The sequence below is a fragment of the Nymphaea colorata genome, chromosome 3 (assembly GCF_008831285.2).
Source record: "Nymphaea colorata isolate Beijing-Zhang1983 chromosome 3, ASM883128v2, whole genome shotgun sequence".
Taxonomy (NCBI): Eukaryota; Viridiplantae; Streptophyta; class Magnoliopsida; order Nymphaeales; family Nymphaeaceae; genus Nymphaea; species Nymphaea colorata.
Genome location: NC_045140.1, coordinates 6,465,971 through 6,489,898, shown reverse-complemented (window position 1 = coordinate 6,489,898; position 23,928 = coordinate 6,465,971). Strand labels below are relative to the sequence as shown.

Sequence of the window (23,928 nt, the reverse complement as noted above, 5' to 3'; positions counted from 1 at the left end):
ATGCTTTCTTGTATTACATTCTTATTGGCTTGGTTCTTAAATTGTATTTACTTTTCTCTTTTTCTCAGCAAAGTAATTTTTTTTTTTCATAAAATGAGCATGTTTTGTTCCTCTAACTCTCCCGTTTTATTTCTTTAATTTTTCTATTCCTATGTGAATTTGTACATCATATGCTTATTTCTGTTTGTTTTTTGCTTAGAATTTCAGATATGGCACAGAATTTCAAGTTAGCCGTAGTTCATATTTGTTTGCGTAGGAACTAGAAATGTGCTACAAACGGAAAGCTACCTACTCACAAATTGAAGCAAGGGAAAGGCAGCACTTCGAGTCATCGGAAAAATGGGCGACTTCGGCCTTCAGCTGGAGACAGCTCCGGCTTTCCGAAAGTCCCCAACCAAAGCCGACCGTGTTTGGATGAAATCCTCAAAATTATGTTCTGGAGGTTGCCGCATGTTTGGATGATTCTGAAATCGAGTCTTCTAAGTAAACGTCGTTTTTCCTTTTTCATGCCAAGCGAAGAAGGTGCCTCGGTGTAGTCTGTAGAGCTTGAGTAAAACATCGATCGCTACGAGCATGGCCCCAACTGGCCGGCCGGTGGGTGGGCCTCGCATGCCCACCGGTGCCTTGGAACCCGTCCATGGCAGGTTTTCATGATGCCCTCTGCAACGCTTGAGAGCACTTTGCTCCGAATCACCGGAGTTGCCCTTTCAATCGGTGGGAAGAACTGCAAGCGCAGTCGTAAGGGAGCAGATAGATGCCTGATTTGAAACTTGAAAGCGTCTATGGGTCATGGAGGATCTCGTCTACTTTTGCCCTACTGAAGCACAGCGAGGATCACGGTTCTTCCCCTTGATCTGCTGAAGCTTCTACTGACCATGGCGCAGATAGGACGGTGCCTAAATTTAATGTGCTTGGGAATGTTACTTATCCTAAGATGGCATTATGATTCATGAAGATTAGTGGCTATAAATTTTGAGATTCATTTGTAAGTGGTTGAGTGATCTTACGAGAATTTGATCTCTTTCTGGTTGACATGCATCACTTTGTAAAGAAATTTGTTTCATAGTGTGTCTCAGATTGTCTTATAATTGATGTTGGTACGGATTTTGTGTCAATAGTTGATTGTCTTCACTCTTCAGGGCATTTAACTCCGTTGAGCTTGAATTCCGCACCTAAACTTTACTGTTTGTACTATTTTTTCAATAATTGCTATGTCAGAATTGTCTAACTGTGGAACTAACTGTGGAAGCAGTTCCCCAACGACTGCTCTGCATTAAGAAAGATAAACTACCTCACTGTGGCATCTTCCATGCAACAACCCTAGTGTTCTAATAATCTTTTGACTAGGAAGTTAGCTTCATAAATAATGGTGAGGCAAACTGCAATGCAACCATAATTGCGCCAGAAGGATTCTAAGACTTGAACATCAGTCAACTACTGTGTGCGACCCTCATAGAAAATACTTAATTTTATGACGATTTTGTGTTGATCACTTGTTAGTCGTAGTGATATAAGGTTCCTCTATGCATGGGTCCTCAATCTGAAATGATATGCTAACATTTAATTCCATGGCACTTCACCATGAAAATTTCATGTCAACAGCTCCACGACAGAAAAAAATTGTTGATCAAGGATTGATTGTTGGTCTGCTAACAGAAGCTAGAAAATAGATGAGCAGTTAAGTTGTTACATTACTTACAGATACATCTGCTTACTGATTTACACTAATTGGTAGGTACAAGCATCATTTGAGCAGACATGAGCTTTGGCTGGCCATTTTCCAGGTCCAGTGGCTTGTTGCATCATGACCATGGTGTGGACGAACTTGTTCCTTGGTATGGATGGGACGGAGGGGAAGGCAAAGATTAATAGCAATTGGTTAATTTAATGTTAGTCTAGATTGAATTGTACTGCTGTGAGGAATCTCCAAGAAGCTGCTCAAGCCAAGATGTATTGTAATCATGTGATTTGTAATGAAGAAAATAGCTGCTCATGTTTTTGCTCTTGCTCTGATTTTGTTGTTTCACTATTTTTGATTTGTTCATCATTTACCGCAAGGCTGAGGCTATTTGTAATTGCCGGCTGTAGGCTGCTGATCTTTTTACAAAAACTGACTGGGTATATTAAGCACTGGGTGCATTTGGCTGAGGATAGTTATTCGGAGAAGATGCGTTGGTGAATTTAAGCATTCTGAAGCAGGCCGACGGCAAACTGACTCGGTACATTGACAACGGAAGTAAAGGGCTCTGAGCGTCGGCGACAAGATTGCTCTCAAGCTTTGGCATGTTGAGTTACTATTCAGAACAGGATTCTACCAAAGATATGGTCATTATTACACATGTTCTTCTGCAATATGCTAGATAGGTACATTTGGCTGTTATAATACAAGTTCTTATTATGACCATTGGTAATGTAAAACCTTCTGCAATATGAGAGTCTTTTGATGTTGCCTTCATCTTTTTCTTGTCAATATGACTAACATACCTGCTATTCATTATTCACCTGAACTTATTTTTTACAGGCACCCTGAAAAACTCTTTTGTCATCCAAATAAAACCAGGCTTCAGAAAGTGAAGAAAGCTTGGTTTTTGCCTTTGTCGTTCAAACAGGTAAACCAGGTCTCAGAAACTCATTAAAAAACCAGGTCTTCAGGTAACTATGCTTTTTTAAGTGTTTGTAGCCCATTTAGGTTTACAGATTCAGCTGAATCGGTGAAACAGCCGATTCTCAATTCGGTTGAGCATCGATTTTTATGACTGGTTTAAATTTGAATTGCACTTGCATATACCACCAAAGCTAGGAAATCCTGATTGAGACTGATGCAAGCACGGTTTTCAAGCTTCTTTTTATGCATTTACTTCAATAGAGGTCAAGATGCCACGCGTTCCACCTTTGCGCGTTTATGCAAAGCGTGGGTTAGGCAATGCGTGCAGCCCACTTGCCAGTATCTCGCGTCATCGTTCGACAGCCCAAACCTCTGGTCCAGCGTGCCACGCAACGTAACAAAGACAGCGGTGTTCTGGGACAAATTCGCAGGAGTTACAGCACATAACTCGAGAGCACAAGGGCAGATAACCAACATTAATCTTGAATACTAGTGAATGGCATTTCTATTACATCATGTGATATTGCACTTCCACAGCGACAAAACTAAAACCTCACTCCCCACATTCTTATTGGAGGAATCTCCTCCCAACACCATCCAACCAGACAGGAAGAACCTCTCAATTAACCCACAAAAAGACTGAAAGGGAAAATAATGGAAAGCAAAAAGAACGTCGCCGTTGGATGGCATAGGATTCTTCCGAGGCACATAACGCCTTTGGCTGTCTAGTACCTGTAGTGTGGTGGCTTGTATGGACCTTCCACAGGCACACTGATGTACTCGGCCTGATCGGTGGTGAGCTTGGTTAGGTGGGCGCCAAGCTTGCCTAGATGCAGAGCTGCAACCTTCTCATCGAGGTGCTTGGGCAGAACATAGACCTTCTTCTCGTATTTGCCGGTTCTCTTCTCCTTCCACAACTCCAGCTGAGCTATCACCTGCGCAAGAACCACGGAATGGTCAACAGATCAGCACGGAACAATTCATTCTTCAGCCTCTAAATCGAACCTGTTACAAGTGAAGTTTAGCTAGATATTGAAATTTCAAACGGTTCATTACCTGGTTAGTGAAGGAACAGGACATGACAAAGCTGGGGTGTCCAGTGGCACAGCCAAGGTTCATTAAACGACCCTCAGCGAGGACGATGATGCCCTTGTTAGTCTCCGGGAAGACCCAGCGGTCCGTCTGGGGCTTGATGGTGATGCGCTTGACGCCTGGGTAGGTCTCCAGTCCGAGCATATCGATTTCATTGTCAAAGTGGCCAATGTTGCAGACAATGGCGTTGTTCTTCATCTGCTTCATGTGCTTCACCATGATGATGTCCTTGTTGCCGGTGGTGGTGACGAAGATGTCTGCTTCAGCAACGACATCTTCGAGGGTGAGCACTTGCAGCCCCTCCATGAGAGCCTGGAGAGCACAGATGGGATCAATCTCTGTCACAATCACGCGAGCACCAGCTTGTTTGAGGGCAGCAGCGCAACCCTTGCCGACATCACCATAACCACAGACAACTGCAACCTTGCCGGCGATCATGACATCAGTAGCCCTCATGAGCCCATCAGGGAGTGAGTGTCTGCACCCATACAAATTATCGAACTGCAAGCAACAATCAGAATTCCATATTAGTAAACCTCACTTTCAGTAGCAAACAGGACAGATTTATTTCTTTCAGACAACAAAAAACCCCCTTCTGAGGTGAAAGACCTGGTGGCAGGTGGCTTAACCGATCACGTTTACCCACCCAATAATGTAACAATTGAGGTTCCTCAATCCCAAACACTTTTAACTTATGCAATTAATTGGGCTTTCAGTAAAGATAACATTCTGCAAAAGCAGTCCTAGAATCTCGTAATGCCAGGTTATTTTCATCAAATTTATTTCTCAAGATGTGCAGAGTAATTTAGTAAAAGAATAAACCATTGAACAGAAATGAACACATATGTAGGATCGTATAGCATCTGTAAAAATTGAACAGCCATCAAGAATGTCAAAATCTTGTGATCTAAAAAGTATATATTATAAAAAACGTATTATGTTTCTAAATGGAAAGCGGATCCAGATAGCCATATTTAACCAAAGCAACCTAAAAGTTGGAGATTCCAAGATACCCATATAAACATCGTCTTTCATTTAAACTGTAAATAAATAAGAACAAGACCGATCTCGAAAGTAAAATCCGATCCCATCCAAAATATTGCCTGACGTCTAAAATCTGCACAGTTAGACCCAGATCCGGCCAGTTAAGCACTTGCCAAGACAGATCTATAACTAGATCTTCAAAAAACGTAGAGTAAAAAAAAAATGTGAAGATCCAAACCGTGCGAGAGTAGAAAAAAACGATTAACTTCTTATAGCATTCGGAAAAGTGAAATCCATCAAATTCTTATGAGAAATGCTCTCTCGACCGCACTGTCCTTTAGTTCTATATCCCTTATATCGTAGACTCTTATATCTCTCTTGCGGATCAGAAATTGGGAAACGAAATTTTGGTTAAATGTCATAAATTGATGTCGAATTTCATGATACTACACCATGGAAACGTCAGATCGAATATTAACTTACGAATCGTAACAGAAAACTGCATCTGCATCTAGAGATCCGGCGACACTTCGAGGAGTAGCTACAAACCATGCTCTAGAGCGAAGGTACTTCAAATGAGTATCTATACAACATCGCATAGTGAGTAACAACAAAACTATCAATCTGGAGACGTGTTCGATACTGATGAGAAATTCAGTAGATCCAAGTGCAAACCCAAAAGAATGTAGCGAGAATGGACCATATCTAAGACACGAATAAACAGAAGAAGAAAGAAAAACTAGTCTCACCTTGCTTTTCGTCACAGAATCGTTGACGTTGATGGCAGGGAAGAGGAGAGTGCCGTTGGCCTGCATCTGGTAAAGCCTCTTGACGCCCGTTGTGGTTTCCTCCGAGACACCAACGAGTCTCTCCTTCATCTTGTGGTACTTCATTGGATCCACCTTGATCCCGTCCCGGATCAGGCCGAGCACGATCTGGAACTCGGCGTTAGTGGTGGACGAGGGGTCGGGGAGCGTCCCGGTCTTGGCGTACTCCTCCTCGGCCTTGACTCCCTCATGGATGAGGAGCGTGGCATCACCCCCGTCGTCGACGATGAGGTCGGGACCGCCGCCGGGGCCCCAGTCGAGGGCGCGGTCGGTGCACCACCAGTACTCCTGGAGGGTCTCCCCTTTCCACGCGAAGACAGCAGCACTGTCGCGGGCGATCGCCGCCGCGGCGTGGTCCTGCGTCGAGAAAATGTTGCAGGAGCACCAGCGTACCTCGGCGCCCAGGGCAGTCAAGGTCTCAATGAGGACGGCGGTCTGGATGGTCATGTGCAGGGATCCGGTGATCTTCGCGCCCTTGAACGGCTGCGAGGGGCCGAACTCGGTCCGGCAAGCCATGAGCCCCGGCATCTCGACCTCCGCGAGGTCGATCTCGAGGCGCCCGAAGTCCGCCTGAGACATGTCCTTCACCTTGTACTCCCTGCCGGAGACAGTCTTCTCCACGAGGAGAGCCATCGCGCTCGGAAAAATGCAGGGAAACAAAGGACAACTAAAAACTAAGTAGAAGAAGAAGGAGCACTCGACTCCTTCAGATCCAAGGGAGGAAGAAGGGAAACAACAGGTGACCCTCTAGCTTCGGATCTGAGAGGGTTCCCACTTCTTAGGGTTAGGGGCGGGGAAGAGAGGAGGCTGGCAGTGGGACTTTATAGAAACAACAGAGAAGAGGAGGAGAGATTTCTTTTCCTTTTGCTTTCTGGGCGAAAGTGAAATGACGGAACAGGACAAAGGGAGAGAGGGCATAGTTGGTGGAGGAGGGGAGAGAATGGGAAGCGCGTGGTGGTGAGGGCGACGTGGTGGCGGGTGGGTGGGTGAGTGAGTGAGTCGGGTCCGGGCGGTTGGTGGCTTCACGGCTCTTCCGTCTTCACTTGGCTTGGCTCCGTCTCTGCCCTTAGAAATGGATCGAATACGGATAGACTTTGTAAACCCTCGGGTTTGGATCTCATATTGAGTCAAGGCAAAAGACCCAAATGTTCGGCCCTTTTTCAGCGGATGCACGTCGGTGTGACTCATCTACGGCTACCCGTGAATGGATCAAAGTCATTTTAAAATAAATAAATAAATAATATGAAAATAATAAAACAAAAATTATGCTATCTATAAAATAGTTTTCCTAAATACATGTGGCACTCTTGAATCAGGCCATATAATTAAAATATAAATATTTTTAAATATTTTATTTGGATAATAAGTTCTAAAATCTTTAAGGGCATTATGGTAAATTAATTTAAATTCTTTTATTTTCCATCTTTTTCTACCAAACAAGCTTTTATAATTATTACTTTAATTCCCTTTCCTTTTCTCTTCTTTCTCTTTCATCTATTTTCCGTTCTCTCTCTGTCCTTTCTATTCATTCTATTCTTTTTTTTTTCTCATCCAAACAAAAAGTAACCAAATTGGTGCATGCAAGAGTTGCTAAGTGATCAATCTTCTTTTTAAACTCCCATGACTCAATCTTCTATGTGTAAAAAGGAAGAATACTAATATTTAATTACTAGTATAGTACGGACGCTACCTTGAGACACTATAAAGCAACTCTAGACCATAAAAAGATAGGAAAAAGCGACAGACTTTGGTCTTCACTTGGCATGTAAGATTAGTCTTTCACTTAACAAAAATAGATGTAACTTCCAAAACCAAACAATTAACTTATATGTGCACCAATCTAAGGATACATGCAAATAACAATAAAGGATAAAGAACATAAGTAATATATGTGGTTTGGAGCACTAGTTGAGCCACAAAATTTTGGTTAGGAGAACACTAATTCAAAAACTTCAATACTTGCAGAGGTACTTATATGTATAAATAACCAAACATTTTAAAGGTGCAATGCTAAAAATAAATATATTTGCGCCTAACAACCCCCACATAGCTCCACCATTGGTTTCAAAAAAACTCTCTTATGTCCATCTGTAGCCGCATAAGATTCTCTTTTCCTCTTCTTTGTATATAAAATGTTTTCTGTTCAATAAAGTGCAACCAACTTGCTTATTGGAAAGGAAACACTGTATTGGTATTGAAGAACCCTAAAAAACAGTTTTGTCCCAAGCTGGACCCAATATCATAATATGAGTAGTTTATAAATAGTTTATGATGACTGTGGTAGTATGTTTTTCCAAAAAGCACACACCTAAACATTAGGCTACTTAATAATGGGCTCTCTTCCCAAAGGGAACCCTATAGTAGCATGACAAACTACATTCTTTGACATTAATCTAAGTCACATAGATACTAATATAGCTGTATGGGTAAGTTTATGCGGACAAGAATGGATGAGTAATTTTAAAATATGTATATAATATATATATGTATATATGCAAAAGGTATGCAAATTTGTACAATATATGAAAAATAATCACAAAAATATGAAAAAATGCAAAATTCCATAAAAAACCTGTAAAATTCCACAAAAAAAACCTGCGTTTGTATTTATTACACATGCATGTTCTCAGTTGCAACTTTTTCCTTTCCTGTTGACATAAATATTTTTTTTTTCTCACTTTATTTATTTTCTAAGCCATGTTGATATCATGAAAGAGTCATACATTAACTTTATTGAATTGTTAGCTCGCGAATTGAGTAATATTTAGGCAGATTCATTGGATAGTCTCTGTGCTTTGTTGTCAAGAACCAAGAGTTGGAGGGCAGCAAAGTAGGTTCAGTAGGGAAAACTCCATTTGGTTGGACCAAGGTCCGAGTTCAACATAATGAGAATTCCACTGGTCCATGTGGGCAACTGCCCACACATAGCTCCGCCCTAGGCAATATCATCCCTGCCTTTGGTTTTCACTTTGAAATGTTGTAATGGTTATAAACATGAACAAATAAGTATATGCACTTTCTAACTTTATAAATGTTTTTCGTCACTTCCAAAGAGAAGCTTAAAAAATGCATGTGCATCATTGTGCACATTAGTTTTTTTTTTTTTTTTTTTGGAGGTACCTCTTAAGAGGCATTTGATGGCGCTAGAATTGTGGACTTCTATAATGAATAATTCTCACTTTTGATGAAATGGGAATTGAGTTATCAAACAAAGAATTTTGATTCTATAATTATAGACTTATAATTAAAAAAAAATCTGGAATTGTGCTTCTACTCTAGGGGGCGGAATTATGATTTTAGAATTTTAGAACTTTTTCATATTTTTTTAAGGCACATGTCATGATGGTTTAAATTTATCAATTCTATAATTTTAATTCATGTTTCTAGAATCAAAATTCCAAACTATCAAACACAAAGTTGGTATGAACTAATTAATTGTAAGGAAACTGGTTAGCAATACATTGGTAGGTGAGGCTTTTCTTTAGTAACAAAGTTGAAACATATGCATATAATAAATAAAAGTTATATGGCTATCTTTTTACTTGTAGACCGAGTAGAACTACTAGATCGTGCTTAGAGATGCAATTGAACAATTGAATGCTTGACCTCCTTTCAGGACAATAGCTAGCAGGGACAGGACCTTTCTAAGGAAATTTCTAAAAGGTCGCTAAATATCAGCAAAAAAATTTAATTTTGAATATAAAATGACAAAAAAATTTACTCTTGACAAAGAACTACTCTTTCCTTGATCTGATGAAAGATATTTTCATCTTTAAGGAGAATATTTTTAATATTTATATAAAATATAATTAGGGATGTCAACGGAACAGATTTGAATTGGATATACCATTAATCATGTCTGCTTTTTAGAATATTCACATATTCGGATTTGAATTCGGTTTCAAATACGAATGAAGAAAAGTCGTATCTAAATCCGATTTTTTTTATTCATATATGAATCCAAATCTGAATTTTGAACCGGATTTTACCAATTTTCAAAACGAAATAGAATTCGGTACAAGATATTTGTCTAAAAATGAATCTGATGTGGATCCAGCCAGATACTTATGTACATCCGAATTTGAATCTGAATCCGAATCCAAATCAAATCAGATGCCATTTATTAAATTCAAATCCGATTCGATTTCTTAATCCGATATTCAATTTTTTTCATACCTGATTTTTTCAGATCGGTTTGATTGGAGATCCGATTCAAATCGGATATATTGCCATCCCATTCTGTCAATAGTTGTCTGTTTGAGAATTTCTCCCCAAAGGTGATCATCTATTTGTTGTCTTTTAAAAATTGATCGAGGATTAGTTACTTGCGTAAACATTATATGTTTTTTAATAATTTTTGTCAATCTTTTAGAAATATTTTATTTGCATCCCACAATGAGGAGCACTCCTGCATCTATTTATTTGCCGGTAAAAATGCATATTTATTTACTTATTTGCAACCGGCTTCACTACAAGACAGATGATTAATAGATGGAAGGTAGTTTTGTGTTATCTCATAAGAGAGAAGAACGTGACAGCCCGGCCCCTGTTTGCATGCATGTCTGGCAGACGCCCTCCCCTCTTATCGGTCAACATATAACGCTGTACGAGTCGTCCTGACCATTTCTTTAGCTCAAATATAAAATGTGGCGGCCAAGAAGGCATCGAAATGTTAATTCTAACCCCCAACATGACATTGTGTGACAGGAGAATATTCTACCCTCTTATCAGAAGGGGTATTTCAGTCATTTGGTCAATGAATATGTTTATATATATATATATATATATATATATATATATATATATATATATATATATATATATATATATATATATGGCCATATTGCATAGATTTTCGCCAATAAAACATGAGATGCTTAAGATTAATTAAGGCAATTAATGATTGATCATACCTAAACCCAGGAAGAAATAAAAAATAGATAGACTCCCGACATCCAACAACTGTACTATATGAGTCATGCATAAGGTTAGTTATGTAATGTGATTAACGCATTAGCATTATTTTTAAAAAAATGCACGAATTATTATTAATGTCGTCGGTGTACCCAATGGAATGATAAAATAGAGGTCACTGTTATGCAAAAAGGCTAAACCATAAACATTAAACCCTAGCTTTGTGAATTTTCTACCATTTGTACATAACCTTATAAACATGGTTTCAATGGCGGAGTAACATGTGGACTTGTGCGGGCAACTGCCTACATAGTCTTGTAGGTTCCAAATTAGTAATGAGATTGGACTGCGATCTAGTCGTATGTTCGTACATTGGTGATATAAGACATCTCATTTCCTAAGATCATGGCACATCAGAAAGGGTTCAAATGGGTCCCACATCTTTTTTTGTTTTTTGTTTTTTTGTTAAAGGGTGAGTGGTTGTTCTACCGTCCTTTAAGAGAAGCCATTGTCTCCATCTCTCTGGCCCCATAAGTTTCACAAACATGCTTCGGGACCTTTTACAGCATACTGAGACGTAACAGTGACCACTTCAAGACTTGAATCTAACTAGCGAAACCACCTTACCGCCCAGTACGCTACCACCCATCTCATTTATGAAATGAATCCTCATATGCAGTTCAGGTGTGGAACAGTTGATTCCAAGTTCAAAAATTTGTGAACAAAGTTGGTTTCTTTCCAATAAGAAATATTTTATCGGCTTTGTAACTAATTCATGTGAAATTCCAATTGAAGTGGATTTGCAGACTACCTAACATGATATTCAAAAGCTGGTTTACTCCAAACTTCAAGACTGAAAGTGCTTAATGGTTTGTTAATTTGAACGTCATGAAATCGAACCAGGATCTCATATTTAGGGCCCGTGGAGAATATAATAATGCACGAAGTTTCCGACTTTTTTCTGTGGATTTTTTTTTTTGGCCCGTTAGGGCATTCGTCATCGTCATTCCGGCTCTTTGTCTCTCAACCAATACACACGTGTTGTTTCGTCTTTCTCTTTTTTCTCTCATTAACAAGGCATCGCCTTTAATTAGTTTGTAGTTGGGGATGTTGTTTCCAATCCTATGCATTCTTAATCATATCCCAATTTTCACATATTCAGATTCAAATCCAGATTCAAATACAGATGAAATCGAGGTCCAAAACTGAAATCCAATGTCACATTTGAATCCAAATTGAATTTAAATTCACATTTGAGTCCAAATTTGAATTTTAAATTGAATCCAGCAGACTTTCAAAATGTAAAGACATTAGATATAACATATTTATTTAAAATTTAAATCCAGCTTCAAAATGAAGCCATCCAATATCCAAATCAAAATATGATTGTATGTTATTTTTTAAATCTGAATCCAATCCGATTTCTTCATCAGATTTAGTTTTTTCTTTCTTATCGGTTTTTTATGGAATTGTTCAGTCATATATCCAATTTAAATAAGATGTACTGACATCACTCCTCATAGTTTCTTGTCCATATCAACTTCTATTTAGTAAAGATCGTTATTTTTTTCTCATTTTTATTATGAAGGCCCATCTAAACAAAAAAATAAAATAAAATAAAAGGGAATGTCATGAGAAGTTCATCCAAATACAAGCTGAATTTGGAATGAAGAAGAAAAAAAAATCTCTTCAATCCTACTCTAGGAATTTATTCTAGGATAACAATTTCGTAAAATTTTTCATGCAGCCACCAAATGGGCCCTTAATGAAATCAATTTATCGGAATCATATTTAGTCCAAAGCAAGCATAAAATTTTTGAGAGACCAAACACACAAAGATGTTGTTTGATAATAAGAATATTATGTGAGTGCCTAATTCTAATGCTTATTTTTGTTGAGCACTCCCAATTACTGTTACCAAACAATCACAAAGAGGTTCTGCTATAGGAACTAAAGTAATTAAAGTATCTTTTTATTCAATAATAGCCAACGATGTGTGTGTGGACTTTACCAAGTGTTACACAGCAGCAAGTCGAAGTCCGGCATAGCCGGAAAAACGTGTCGCTTGCTCGGTCGTCGGAAAAATGCCAACGGAAAAAGCTGGTGGGATGTGACAAATCAATCATTTTCTCTCCTTCCCATTTGGAGTTTGTTTTTCTTTGCTGTCAACTACTTGATAAGACAAGCAACGGAGAATGGGTGGGTTTGGTGGCGGAGACGGCCGGAATCAGGCAGGGTTGGTGGATATGAGTCGTCAAACTGCAAACTTTATGGGCCATTCAGTCCAAACCTAACTGAGCTTGGCGGCCAAGCTACGTCCTATTTGTGGTTAATTATTTCTTGGTCAAGAGCCCCAACTCACAGAGAGTAAGTTGAGAGGTACACAGTAATGTAGAGAATGACATTTTTATAATTTATTAAAAAGAAATATACAGTATAGTTCTTTTTTATTTTTGTTTTTACGAAAAGTTTTTTTTGTTTTAAATGTAAACTAAAGATATTTTAATCATTAATTATACTATGCACGAAAATTCAATATTTGAAAATTCATGTACCAGTATGACACATATAACCAGGTTGGCAACTCACGCCACAAGTGCCAAAATACTGGCGATACCAATTACTTAAGTAGGGTGGCGCGTTTGTTGGGCTAACACAAAGATTGTAAAAATATTTCACTCTGATTGTGTCAGGGACAGACGACAAGTGAAATATTTGTTCACCAGCATACTTTCAAATTTTTTTTGCTCAGATCGGGAGCACTGGCTAAGGGGCACGAAGTATAAAATTTTAAATTTAAAGAACACAAATATTTAAATGAGAAAAATTGCTTTAATATATCAACGTAAAAATATAAAGTTATTTGGAGCCCCTGAGGGCAATTGCTCATATGTAGCCCACACTTGCCTCTACCTTGGCTCAGTAGCGGAGTTACTTGTTGGCTGAGGTGGGGGCCACTACCCACGTCAGCCCATCAAAAATTTCATTACAATGTGTTAACTTCACATTGTTATGATTTTAAATTCATATGCAGTACACATACCAAAGTTGTGCCACCTATACAAGTGTCTCAAGAATACTATATTTTTACCTCGCTCTAATTTAGTTCTTTCATTTTTAATTTTTATGATTTCTTATCCTCGTGCTCCTAAAATTCATTGAATCTATTTGTTGAAGTTTTAAACAGTTATAACAATTAATAGAAACTGTTATCCTGATAGGGTTGATGCAATGAATGGGGTGAAGTGTGGTAGGCAGTTAGTTTCTATTTTGTATTCTCGAGACATAAACCTTTCATGCGGTTACAAAAATAGGAGGACACATATATGCAAGTTAAGCATAACAAGGGTATCACCTCCAAGGCATTGAAAGTAAGCTTAGTACCTTAAGAAATGAAAAGAAGGATGAATGTTTTGACCTAAGATGAGTATGATGATGAATACTCATACTCGGTAAAATTTGATAAAACAGAAATTGCTCTAGTGGGCTGTTCAGCATAATTGTGATCTTACCCTTGATCTCAAGGACGACCTTTTTCACCAACTACAAAATATATAGAGATGATTTTATAGAGTCTAAAAACACAGAAAGGCATGTGTCTCTCTCTTCATTTCACAAAATCAACCACGCGGATGCTGGACAGCTTCAAACGCGGCATAAAAAAGCAGAATTTTCCCATGTATATATAGAATTTTAGATGGTTTAAATATCTGATATCCAAAGTTTTCTGGGTTATAATCACATTCAAAGGTGATCATTTTATATATCAAATCATAAGCAGTCATTAGTTAGCTTCAGTAAAGGACGCATGCACATCATGAGGTTTAAGGACCATGCAGTAACTCTTTTTTAATTTTTTCTCCTTATTAATGTACCTTGACAGCTAATGTTAGATTATTTGGATGATGATATATGTTAGATTATTTGGATGATGATATGAGACCAGACATATGAATGCGTCTAAATATTCTTCAAAATATTAGAAAGTTGAAAATGATGGAGGAATTCAGAAAATACCTAAGCAAGTGACACTATTAAATAAAAACTTAAGAAAAACGGAGGCAAAATCAGATCCTAACTTCATTGGAGTCATATGTCCAACAGATCATATTAAAAAGTACGCAGAATTTTAAATTTATTACAAACTTGATTTGGATTCCTAGATTCGGATCTAATCCGTCTTATTGGACCCCAGTCCGCTTCATAAGGGCGACTCGTTAATATTAATTATAGTGTGGTTGGTGAAGGTTCTTCCCTTTCCAATTAAATTCTAGAAAATAAAGAAAAAAGTATATTCTCCAAAAGGCACATCTAAGACTGTCAACTAATGTAGGTTAAAGAACTTGGTAATTACTCAATATCATGAAAACGCTGGCCAAGGTATCTCCATCTCCATTTAAGCAGTCAAATATGGTGCTTTTAAAAATATCATCAAACAAAATCATTATATATATCATACTATTGACAATACAAATCCATCCCTTTTTCAATGGATCTAGAACCAATTCAAAATTTGGATTCCCTGTGTAGGGCTATAACAGAGGGCATAGTTGGCTGACTCACTGAGTTGGCTCGGGCATCGCCCGAGTCAGCTCGGATCGCTAGAGAACCTAGCCACGAGTCAAGGTTGGCCCGGCTCGCCCCTGACTCAGCCCAACTTGGTTTGATTCGTCCGATTTAAGTTATTTAATACTCGACCAAGTAGACGAGCCAACTCACTGATCCGGTCATAGCTGATCCGAGTCCGAGCCAACTTTCTTCTATCATTAGTGGATCTATGCCTTGCGCCTCGACGTGCAAGGCAGAAGCATCAAGCTGGGCAGTCTTCCTCAATGAACAATGTAATTGCCCACACCGGCATACAAAAATGTACTTTATTTACATATAAACTGTGCATCAACAGTTTTTTACATGTGACTGCCCCTTAAAGTTTGAAATTTAACCTTAGAGTGCGCCTTGACCAGAAATTTATGGCTCTGCCAGTGCATGCATGCATCCCTTCTCGAGTGGGCAACCTAAATTTCATCACGACGTGCATGCAGTCTTTTGAGGAATGGCGAAATAAATCAGAAAGGCTGAATGCACGAACTTGAGCCCAAACCCAGTACCTAGGATCAAGGTTGAGCCTCCAAACTTGGACGGCAATGACATAGTTGATTGAATTTTTAATGCTAATCAGTACCGAAGGAGAAGTCACCTAATGGACTAATCCAAAGAATAACTCAATTTTTGTCTCGGACAATCTCATTGAGGAGATGATACAACCTGTTTTGGGGAGACAACACATACCAATTGTGATGTTGAACCGAAAAGTCTTCAACATGTTGGTAGCCTTCATTGTTCCAAATCTTTGTATGCTAGACTCTGATTTGTATGGATAGTTTTCTGAAGATCTAAGTCAGTACCAAATATATGGACTGGAAAGGGAAAAAGCAAAAGAACTTTCTTGTTTCACAAAGTTTAGGATAACTGGTTTTCAACTACCATTCAACTGAAAAGTTGGATTTAAAAGAATGTCCAAAACCAATTTTTGGTCATCCAAACAAAAACCAAACCTTCATTTTAGAAAACCTGGTTTTTTTCATGTTACCCAAACACTAAAACCAGGACCTCAAAACTCTTTAAAAAATTGGTTTTAAAATACCAGGTTTTGACAATAACCATGTTTTGAAGGGTTGTATCCAAACAAGACCTAAATTTTTAAAGGGCACCAATATGTTAATGAAGACAATTTTCCTTGAGTATCAATATGAACATAGAAAATTTTGTGGGTCCACATGGGCAATTGCCCACACAACGCCATAATTGCCTTCACCCCTGGGTGGTTCCATGGAGATGACAAGAGGATGGCGGCGGAAGAGCTGAGGCCACTGAAATTGCGATGTCACTCGGAGCAAGATTGGGAAGGGGGCATGGGTGCAGGGACGAAGGGAAGGGGGGACCGACAGGGGCCTTGGCCCCCCCTCAGATTTTAAAAACTTTAAAAATTTATATGTAAATATAAAAAAAATTTAGTTTAATATATATAAAAATTTTGAAAATTTCTAATTCAGAGTCGATTAAAATTTTGAAACTATAGTTTCGCTCATGCGATAAAAAATTCTTGGCTCCACCCCTGAATGGGTGTGGGTTGCGGGGGTAGAAGTGGCGGATCAAATAGAGAAACCATCGATTGAAGAGATTCTGAATCCTGATGTCTGTAAGCATAGAAGTGATGATCGAATAGACCGAGTTTGGACTAAAATTTGTATTTGATGCACTGTGCAAGCAATGGCCGATGACCTCGAATGCTAAATTCTCACTAGTAATTGTCATTGGTCAATTTTTCGACAAGGTGAGTTTGGAGGAGTTAGATATTGTTCTAAGGAAACAAATGTAGGGGATTGGAAGCCAGATATTTATTGGAAGTAGGTGGAAACCTGGAGAAGAATTGAAGATTGATGTCAATCAATGTCACAGATATCACAATATGTTTGAAAATATTGTGATATTAATGTGAAAAATAAGAAAAACAAAAAAATGGGGAAAAACATGATATTTCGAAAAAAATGGGAATCAAACATTTATCACCATCGCATTTTTTTTGCCTTTTTTTTCGTGATTTTTCCCATTTTCTCTTTTTTCTAGTTCTCTAGCATTGATATTGTCATGGATTCAAATATAAACTTAAACTAAATTATCTTCATCGTTTTTGTTATCACAAAAGGATTCCTTTCATCACTTTATTATATCTTTATTTACGTTTTCCTATTAGTTTCTCATTTATTTCATTTATTGCTTTTTTTTTTACTTTTTAAAAATTTCTGAGTTTCTTACTGAAAAAAAAAAAACAATTTTGCTGTTACAAGCCCAAGATAAATCTCACTTCAAAAACTTAAAAATGATATTTGTGACAATGATCTCAATCAAACAACAATGATCTGGGTATAGTTGACTTCCAGCTTTTCTTTGGAACAACTGTACATTCAAGGGCTCGGCAGGATTCACCTGTGATGGAGGATGGATGTGCAAGGAGTTGGGGCAAATTAGGGTTTGCAAGGATTGGGATAGAGGTTCCGGTGCGTAGAGAGCACGTAGAGCCCAAAAAAAATTTATGTTTTTATATTGATATTTTTTATCATATTTTTTTTATTTACATATTGATGCCCCTTAAAATTTTAAATCTTTATGCTTAGTGCTCTTTAGTTAAACTTTTCTAGCTCCGCCCAACCCCCTAAGGGACTTAGGGCCTTGTAATGAAATCCACAGGATGCTGCATTCCATGGATTTAGACATGAAGTTAGGTACATTTGTCTGCATGCATAGTAAAAGAACAACGAAGCACATGTATAGGTGTTGTATCAAATGCACTAATCCACGACTGTATCCAACAAACAGAACGGCACTAATGTATGTCCGTTGTTCACATTGCCCAATTGGGCATCGGGCCGGCCCCGGTCGGTAAGACCCGGCCCGGGTCGGCCCGTCGGCCCCAAACCCAGGCCCGGGCCTGGCCAGATTATTGACAAGCCGGGTCGGGTCGGGCCGGGCCGAGCCCGGCTCATTCCTTATTTGAATAAATGTTAGGAACCCATTCTCACGCAGACTTGCAACCGATATCTCACACCCCTCCTTTGATGGCCAGTAAGAATGGCAGCAAGAAGCACAATCTTGTTTACGTTGCAACATAACACAATCTTGTTTACGTTGTGGTTCAAACTGAAGAAGACGTCCTAAAACATTGTTGATCAAATTAGAAAATCAGAAAGTCACTTGTGTCGCGGTTTTGATCAACTTGACTGTGAAAAGGTTGATTTCGTCGCCCGAGGATGCCCACGAAGACGACCGGCGGAAGCAGATGGAGATGGTCGCGGTCTGATGAGTGCGCGGCTGGAGCTGCCTGTTGAACCACGGCGGAAGCAGATGGAGATGGTCGCGGTCTCTGCCTCTGAAAGAAAATGCGATTAGGGACTTAGGGGAGGGTGCAGCGCACAGGAGACGCCTTGACCTAACGGGCTGTCGAGTCGGGTCAGGCTATAGAAGTAATAACCGGGCCCGACCCGTTAAGATCTCGGGCCGGGCCGGGCTCACTCAAGTTGAGCCCGATAACAAAAATTTTCGACCCAAACCCGGCCCGTACCGGTTCAGTTCGGGCCAGGCCAACGGTGGCCCGACCCGATGCTCAGGCCTATGTAAAGTTGTAAGAAAAGAGTGTTGTCCTAGACCATGTGTTCCAAACAATCAAACAACCACTAGTAGATCGTTTGTAATAGCATTCCCCTTGGAATAGTGTGCATTGCTGGTACAGACCCATGCAAATTTTACATATTAATATTTTATAGTGAATTTCTTATATATTTGCTTATTTACATGCTAGTGCCCCTCGGCCATTGATTTTTCTGAAGGGGCTGTCCTTCAGTCAGAACTTCTTTAACCCGCCACTCCTCGTGTACCTAGGGGCTTTTCCTTTGCATCTTTTTGAAGGGTTTTCTATTAATTTCAATTTGTACCTTTTGCCAGGGGCGGAGCCTAACGACGAATCTAGAAAAATTGACTGACAATACTCATACTATACTGGTGGAGCACTTATATATATATATATATATAAATATATAAAGATGCCCATTTAAAAAATTAAAAAAATTAGGAGACTAGCCTTGACAATTGTCCACACCAAAGAGCCAGTAATTTTTCATGTAGGGGACCGAATTAAACTTTCTAAATTTTAACTTATTTTTTTTAATTTTTATATTGACTAAGTGAAATTTTTTAAAATTTATATGTAATTTTTTTTTTTAAAGATTCAACGCCGTTGCAGCCCCCTAACTTCACCCCTGCCCTCTGCCTTTTCAGCTGATGCTCCTGTGGAGTGGAGAAATTAGCAAACTGCTAGGAGTGCCCATGTTGGAAGGGTGCTAGAATCAGGAATTTCTGGTCGATAGGCACTTTAGTTTTTGAAGGGAGACTGATATATAAATGAAAAAATAACTATCAATATAAAAATAAGCAATTTTTTGGGTTTGTGTGGGCAATTGCCCATACATGCCTACCCTACCTCAGCTGCTATTCCCAGGGACATTGGTATGAATTATGAAAGGCTCGATCACAGCATTCCTAAGAAATAAGAATCAAACATATGTACTATAAAAGATTCGTTTGATTGCTCAAAATACACAGACTTTGCATTAAAAGTAAAAAAAGAAAAATGTAATTTCAACCAAAAAAAAAAACTACGAAGATCAATATATATATATATATATATTGTCAAATCTATTTAAATAAACTAATTTAAAAAGCTAATATTTAAATGGCGCATGCTTGAAACTTTTATTGGATCCCAACTGCCTCAGCCCTGCAGTCTCGGTCGGATTATGGGTTAGATTTTGGTGAAAGCAACTTACAAGGTTGAAGATCTTAAAGTTCACTAGGAAACTTTTCTTCGATCCCAACTAGCTCATTTCACTCTCCTTTCAATGAAAACGACGCATTCAAGTGACATAAAAGTTGGCTATAAATTAATAGCAAACAAGGAAGAACACAAGTTCTAGTGGCACTATTTAATTGTAAAATTAATAAGAAACAAAGGAAGAACACATGAACACTCATATGAACCAATTAAGATTGGCTTATGTTTGGCGGCAAACCCATTTGACTCTGTGACGGATCCAAAAGTGCCACACCATGACATTCAATTTATGAATTTTCTTATTTTAGTTATTCTGACCTGTTTTTTCATTTACTTTTCAAGAAAATGGTTTCTATTATTGTCTACTCCGATTCACTGAATCAACAAGCTCACTAAGTAGAGTTGAAAGAAAGAGACATTTTTGAAATTACTGAAAAAAATTGTCCTTTTAAATATTTTTTCCTTTCTTTATTTTTTATTTTTTGTCTTTACAAAAAATATTTCTTTTTTTTTATGTCAAATAAGGGTACTTTTGTCGTTAACCCTAGTGACAAACCACCTGCCCTAACTTGGAAGTGATATTTTAAAAGGTTTCGGTTTGCTTATCGGAACAAAATTGCTCCCCGTTCGTAAAAGTTAGAAAAAGACAAATTATCACCATCGGGTCCCCATCCCTTTCTTCATTGATGACACAGATCAGATCACACCTGTGTTAATCCACACTCTGACCAGAAGGCTATCCGATTTGCTCCACCTGATACTTACTGTAACTGTCGCAGCAGATTTGCCACACTCTGTGCTGAAGAGAAGCCGACGCCATTGAATCATGACTGTCATGTAGGATCAGGTTCCTGTTCCTGCTCCTTCAAAGTTGCCACACCACAATTTGAAAGGAGATTCACCAGGAAATTCCCCGCCACTTAAATTTCCAAGGCACCTTCAGCCATAGCTGGATTTCTTCTGCTGCGCAGTTGAGCAGCCTATGATAACATGATGGTTTGATTCCTCTGCCTTGACAGCATGCCTTGGATGGAGCGTGGTTATTCCAGATTTTCTCCTTCCAATTCTGATCGTCCCCTCGAGACCTCATCTTCCTCCATACTTCTTTACCTTTGAGACTCCTCTTACCGTCTACTGACCATACTAACTGATCCCTCTCCTCTATGAGGATAAGTCTCTCTAGGGTACTGCCCATCCTAGCAGCGTCCATGTTCATGTACTTGATTTCCGCTTTGGACCAGACAGTTCCATCGCCCACCTCCCATTGGGTCGAGTCCTCAACCCATTTCCACCTCCACCCTAGGCCCAAGATCCCTTCCACGCAAGGACGGCCACCTCAAAATTTTTTTAAATTTATTTGTTTTATATAAAAATTTTAAAAAATGATATTTTGGCCCGTGTCAAAATTTCCGAAACTTTAGGTTTGCCCTCTCATGAAAAATAAACTTTAATTCGGCCTCCCTCATAACAAATTTATGGCTTTGCCGACTGCCCCTGCTTCCACAGACTCTTCACTATCCGGAGGCTTATCTTAGGGGCGAGATATCCTAAGTTGAGCCAGTTACAAAGGAGAGTATCTTTATTAAAAAATATCATGAGGGCACGGTTTCTCTCTTCAAGGGGTTTTATCCCCACCCCTCCTTCCCCTCTAGGCCTGCACATCGACATCCAAGTCTAAGTTTTGCCATTTTGTTGTTTGAACTTTTCATTGACGTCGTCTTCGTCAGGTTTGGTAGTGAGAAGTCACTCTCATGGGTGGAACCAGAAAATTTTTTTTACCTAAGAAGCATTCATTATAAAAATTTTAAATTTTAAAAAACATAAAAAAATGTAAACAAGAAAAATTAACCTGAAGTAACAATATAAAAAATAGCCATGTTTTGTTTGTCTGTATGGGCAACTGACCTCACAGTGCCAACGCCCTGGTCACCCTCAATTTTGCTAAGGTGCCCAGGTGAATAAGGACATCATAATCCTTGACATAAAAGGATTACACTAGAAAATGATTTTTTCAAAATTTCAAAGGCGATGGCTTCTTGAAGAAAGCCGTTTTTTGTGTGACTATCACACAGGAAGGCATGTCCGCAGCTTGGCTTCTTGAGTTGTATTAAAATTAAAACCTCACAATAAAGTCTTAATTAAGCCATTTTGTTTTTATCGCATCGTTCTTCTCTTTAAAGCTTGGTAGTTATAACTCGCTTATCGGGTTTAGTAGGTGCCAAGGGTGCACAACAGGGATAGGTTTCACCAAGAAAAGTCTTCTCATTGCAGCTTTAGTCTTCTAGTGAACTATGCCTATTCAAATATTAAATTCCTTCCCACTTTCTTGTAGGGGTGGCCATCGGGCTGGGCCGGACCGGGCCGGTCCGGCCAGAGTCAGACCGTTGGGGCCTGAAACCCAGGCCCGGCCCGATATCCTGGGTCCCAGCTCGGCCCGATGGGGGAAGGGGGAAGAAGGAGAGGGCCAGAGGGGGAGGAGGTGGAGGCGGGGAAGGGGGAAGAATTGAAGGGGGAAGAAGGAGAGGCGGAGGAGGTGGAGGTGGAGGCGGAAGAAGGAGAGGCGGAGGAAGGGGTGGGGGGGGGGGGGGGGGGGAATGGGGAAGAAGGAGAGGCGGAGGCTACCAACCCAAGAAAGTTGGTGGTGTGAGGTGCTACCAACCCAAGAATGTACAAACAATCGTCCCTTGAAAAAAGAAAAACAAAAAACAAAAAGTTTCATGTGCTATCCTACCGCTTTTTACATTTTAGTTGCCTAAGTTGTCACTCTTTGAATAACTTCTAGATCCATGTGTGAAATGAATCTTGATGTCTAATCCACATTTTAGTACATCATTCACACCAAAGCATTCTACCATTTAACATATTCAACTTAACCGGATCTTTGTAAACTAGATTAATGCTTAAATAATTAAATCTAGATTCAATAGGTGTGAGAACCTCATGATTTTATCTACAAGCGTGTGAAATCCTTGTGGGATTTCAAATTTCCATTCAAAATAATTCAACCAAGTGGTAGATCGAGTATGAGTTTGAGCAGCCCTTGGAACTTCCTATTGGGAAAGAGCTCACAAAGATCTTTGTGATCTCTAATCAATGTGGGCAGAAAAATCAAATGAAACTTTTGGTGGAATACTACATTAGATCATTTGGGTGAGCAGAAGGTTAACAACCTACTACCTGAATAAAACCCAAAAGCCTCCTTATTTCCCATGAAGTTGCACTGTTACTTGGATGGGGTACAATACATCTGTCAACTACATTGTCATAATCCCACCTTTTATAGTCCAAGAGAGCAGCATACATGGGAATCAAACATATAGCCCCTGCCTACCTGACCAACTATGCTACACCCCTTGAGGCATGTTAGACCTCTTGAAATTGTTCCTTTAAAACATGTTCTTTCTAACATAATCTGGATTTGGGGTAGGGAACCTTCAATGGAAGGCAGCTGCATTGCTTGCTTCCAAAATGGCTTTAGTTTGACCTTTATTCCTATGGTTCTTTTGTGTAGTTATTCTTTAGTACATCTTATGCTTTCATGTTGATAATAGTAAGTAAAAGGCTCTATCCTCCAGAAGGGTGTTGGTTGTGACTAATTGCATGATTTGACTTCTAGACGGCATTGGATAAGATGAACATTGTGTTTAAAGTGCATGTCTTACAATATGTGATCTAAAAACTTCATGTTCTTGTTCAAAAAATTACGTGATTATGAAATTGTTTGTAGATTCAAAGTCAAAATGCTAAGGATATTCACATTATATATCTTGTCATACAAATGATAGGGATATTTCCATTATATTTCTTGGAAGAAGAACATAATGTTCTTAAACCATGTGTTATAAGAACGTGTATTTAGCATGTGAATCTATTGGGAGGGACCGGTCCCAATTTTCTTTGTTAAGAATACAATGAATAACAAACAAAGAAACTAAGAGCCTACAATGCCAGGCCAACAGGTCTTACCTTAGAGAAAAAGTTTCAGCATCTACAAGTATTTCCAGGAATATCATTAGATAGATAATTAATGACCTCACTGGCAGGGTTTCAATCTCTATAGAAAACGCAGCAATCTCATAATGGATTAGCGACATTCACACCTCTTTCTTCTTGTGGAAATT

General features: G+C 39.0%; 1 protein-coding gene across 1 annotated transcript; it reads right to left on the bottom strand.

Annotated features, from left to right (window-relative positions):
* Positions 1–3,072: 3,072 nt before the first annotated feature.
* LOC116250900 (adenosylhomocysteinase-like) lies at positions 3,073–6,319 on the bottom strand. The gene is made up of 3 exons (XM_031624884.2): positions 5,431–6,319; positions 3,662–4,198; positions 3,073–3,540 (listed from the first exon to the last, which is right to left on the bottom strand). Exons 1-3 carry the CDS (start codon positions 6,139–6,141, stop codon positions 3,331–3,333), a joined length of 1,458 nt encoding a protein of 485 aa, XP_031480744.1. The 5' UTR covers positions 6,142–6,319; the 3' UTR covers positions 3,073–3,330.
* Between the last annotated feature and the right edge of the window lie 17,609 nt (positions 6,320–23,928).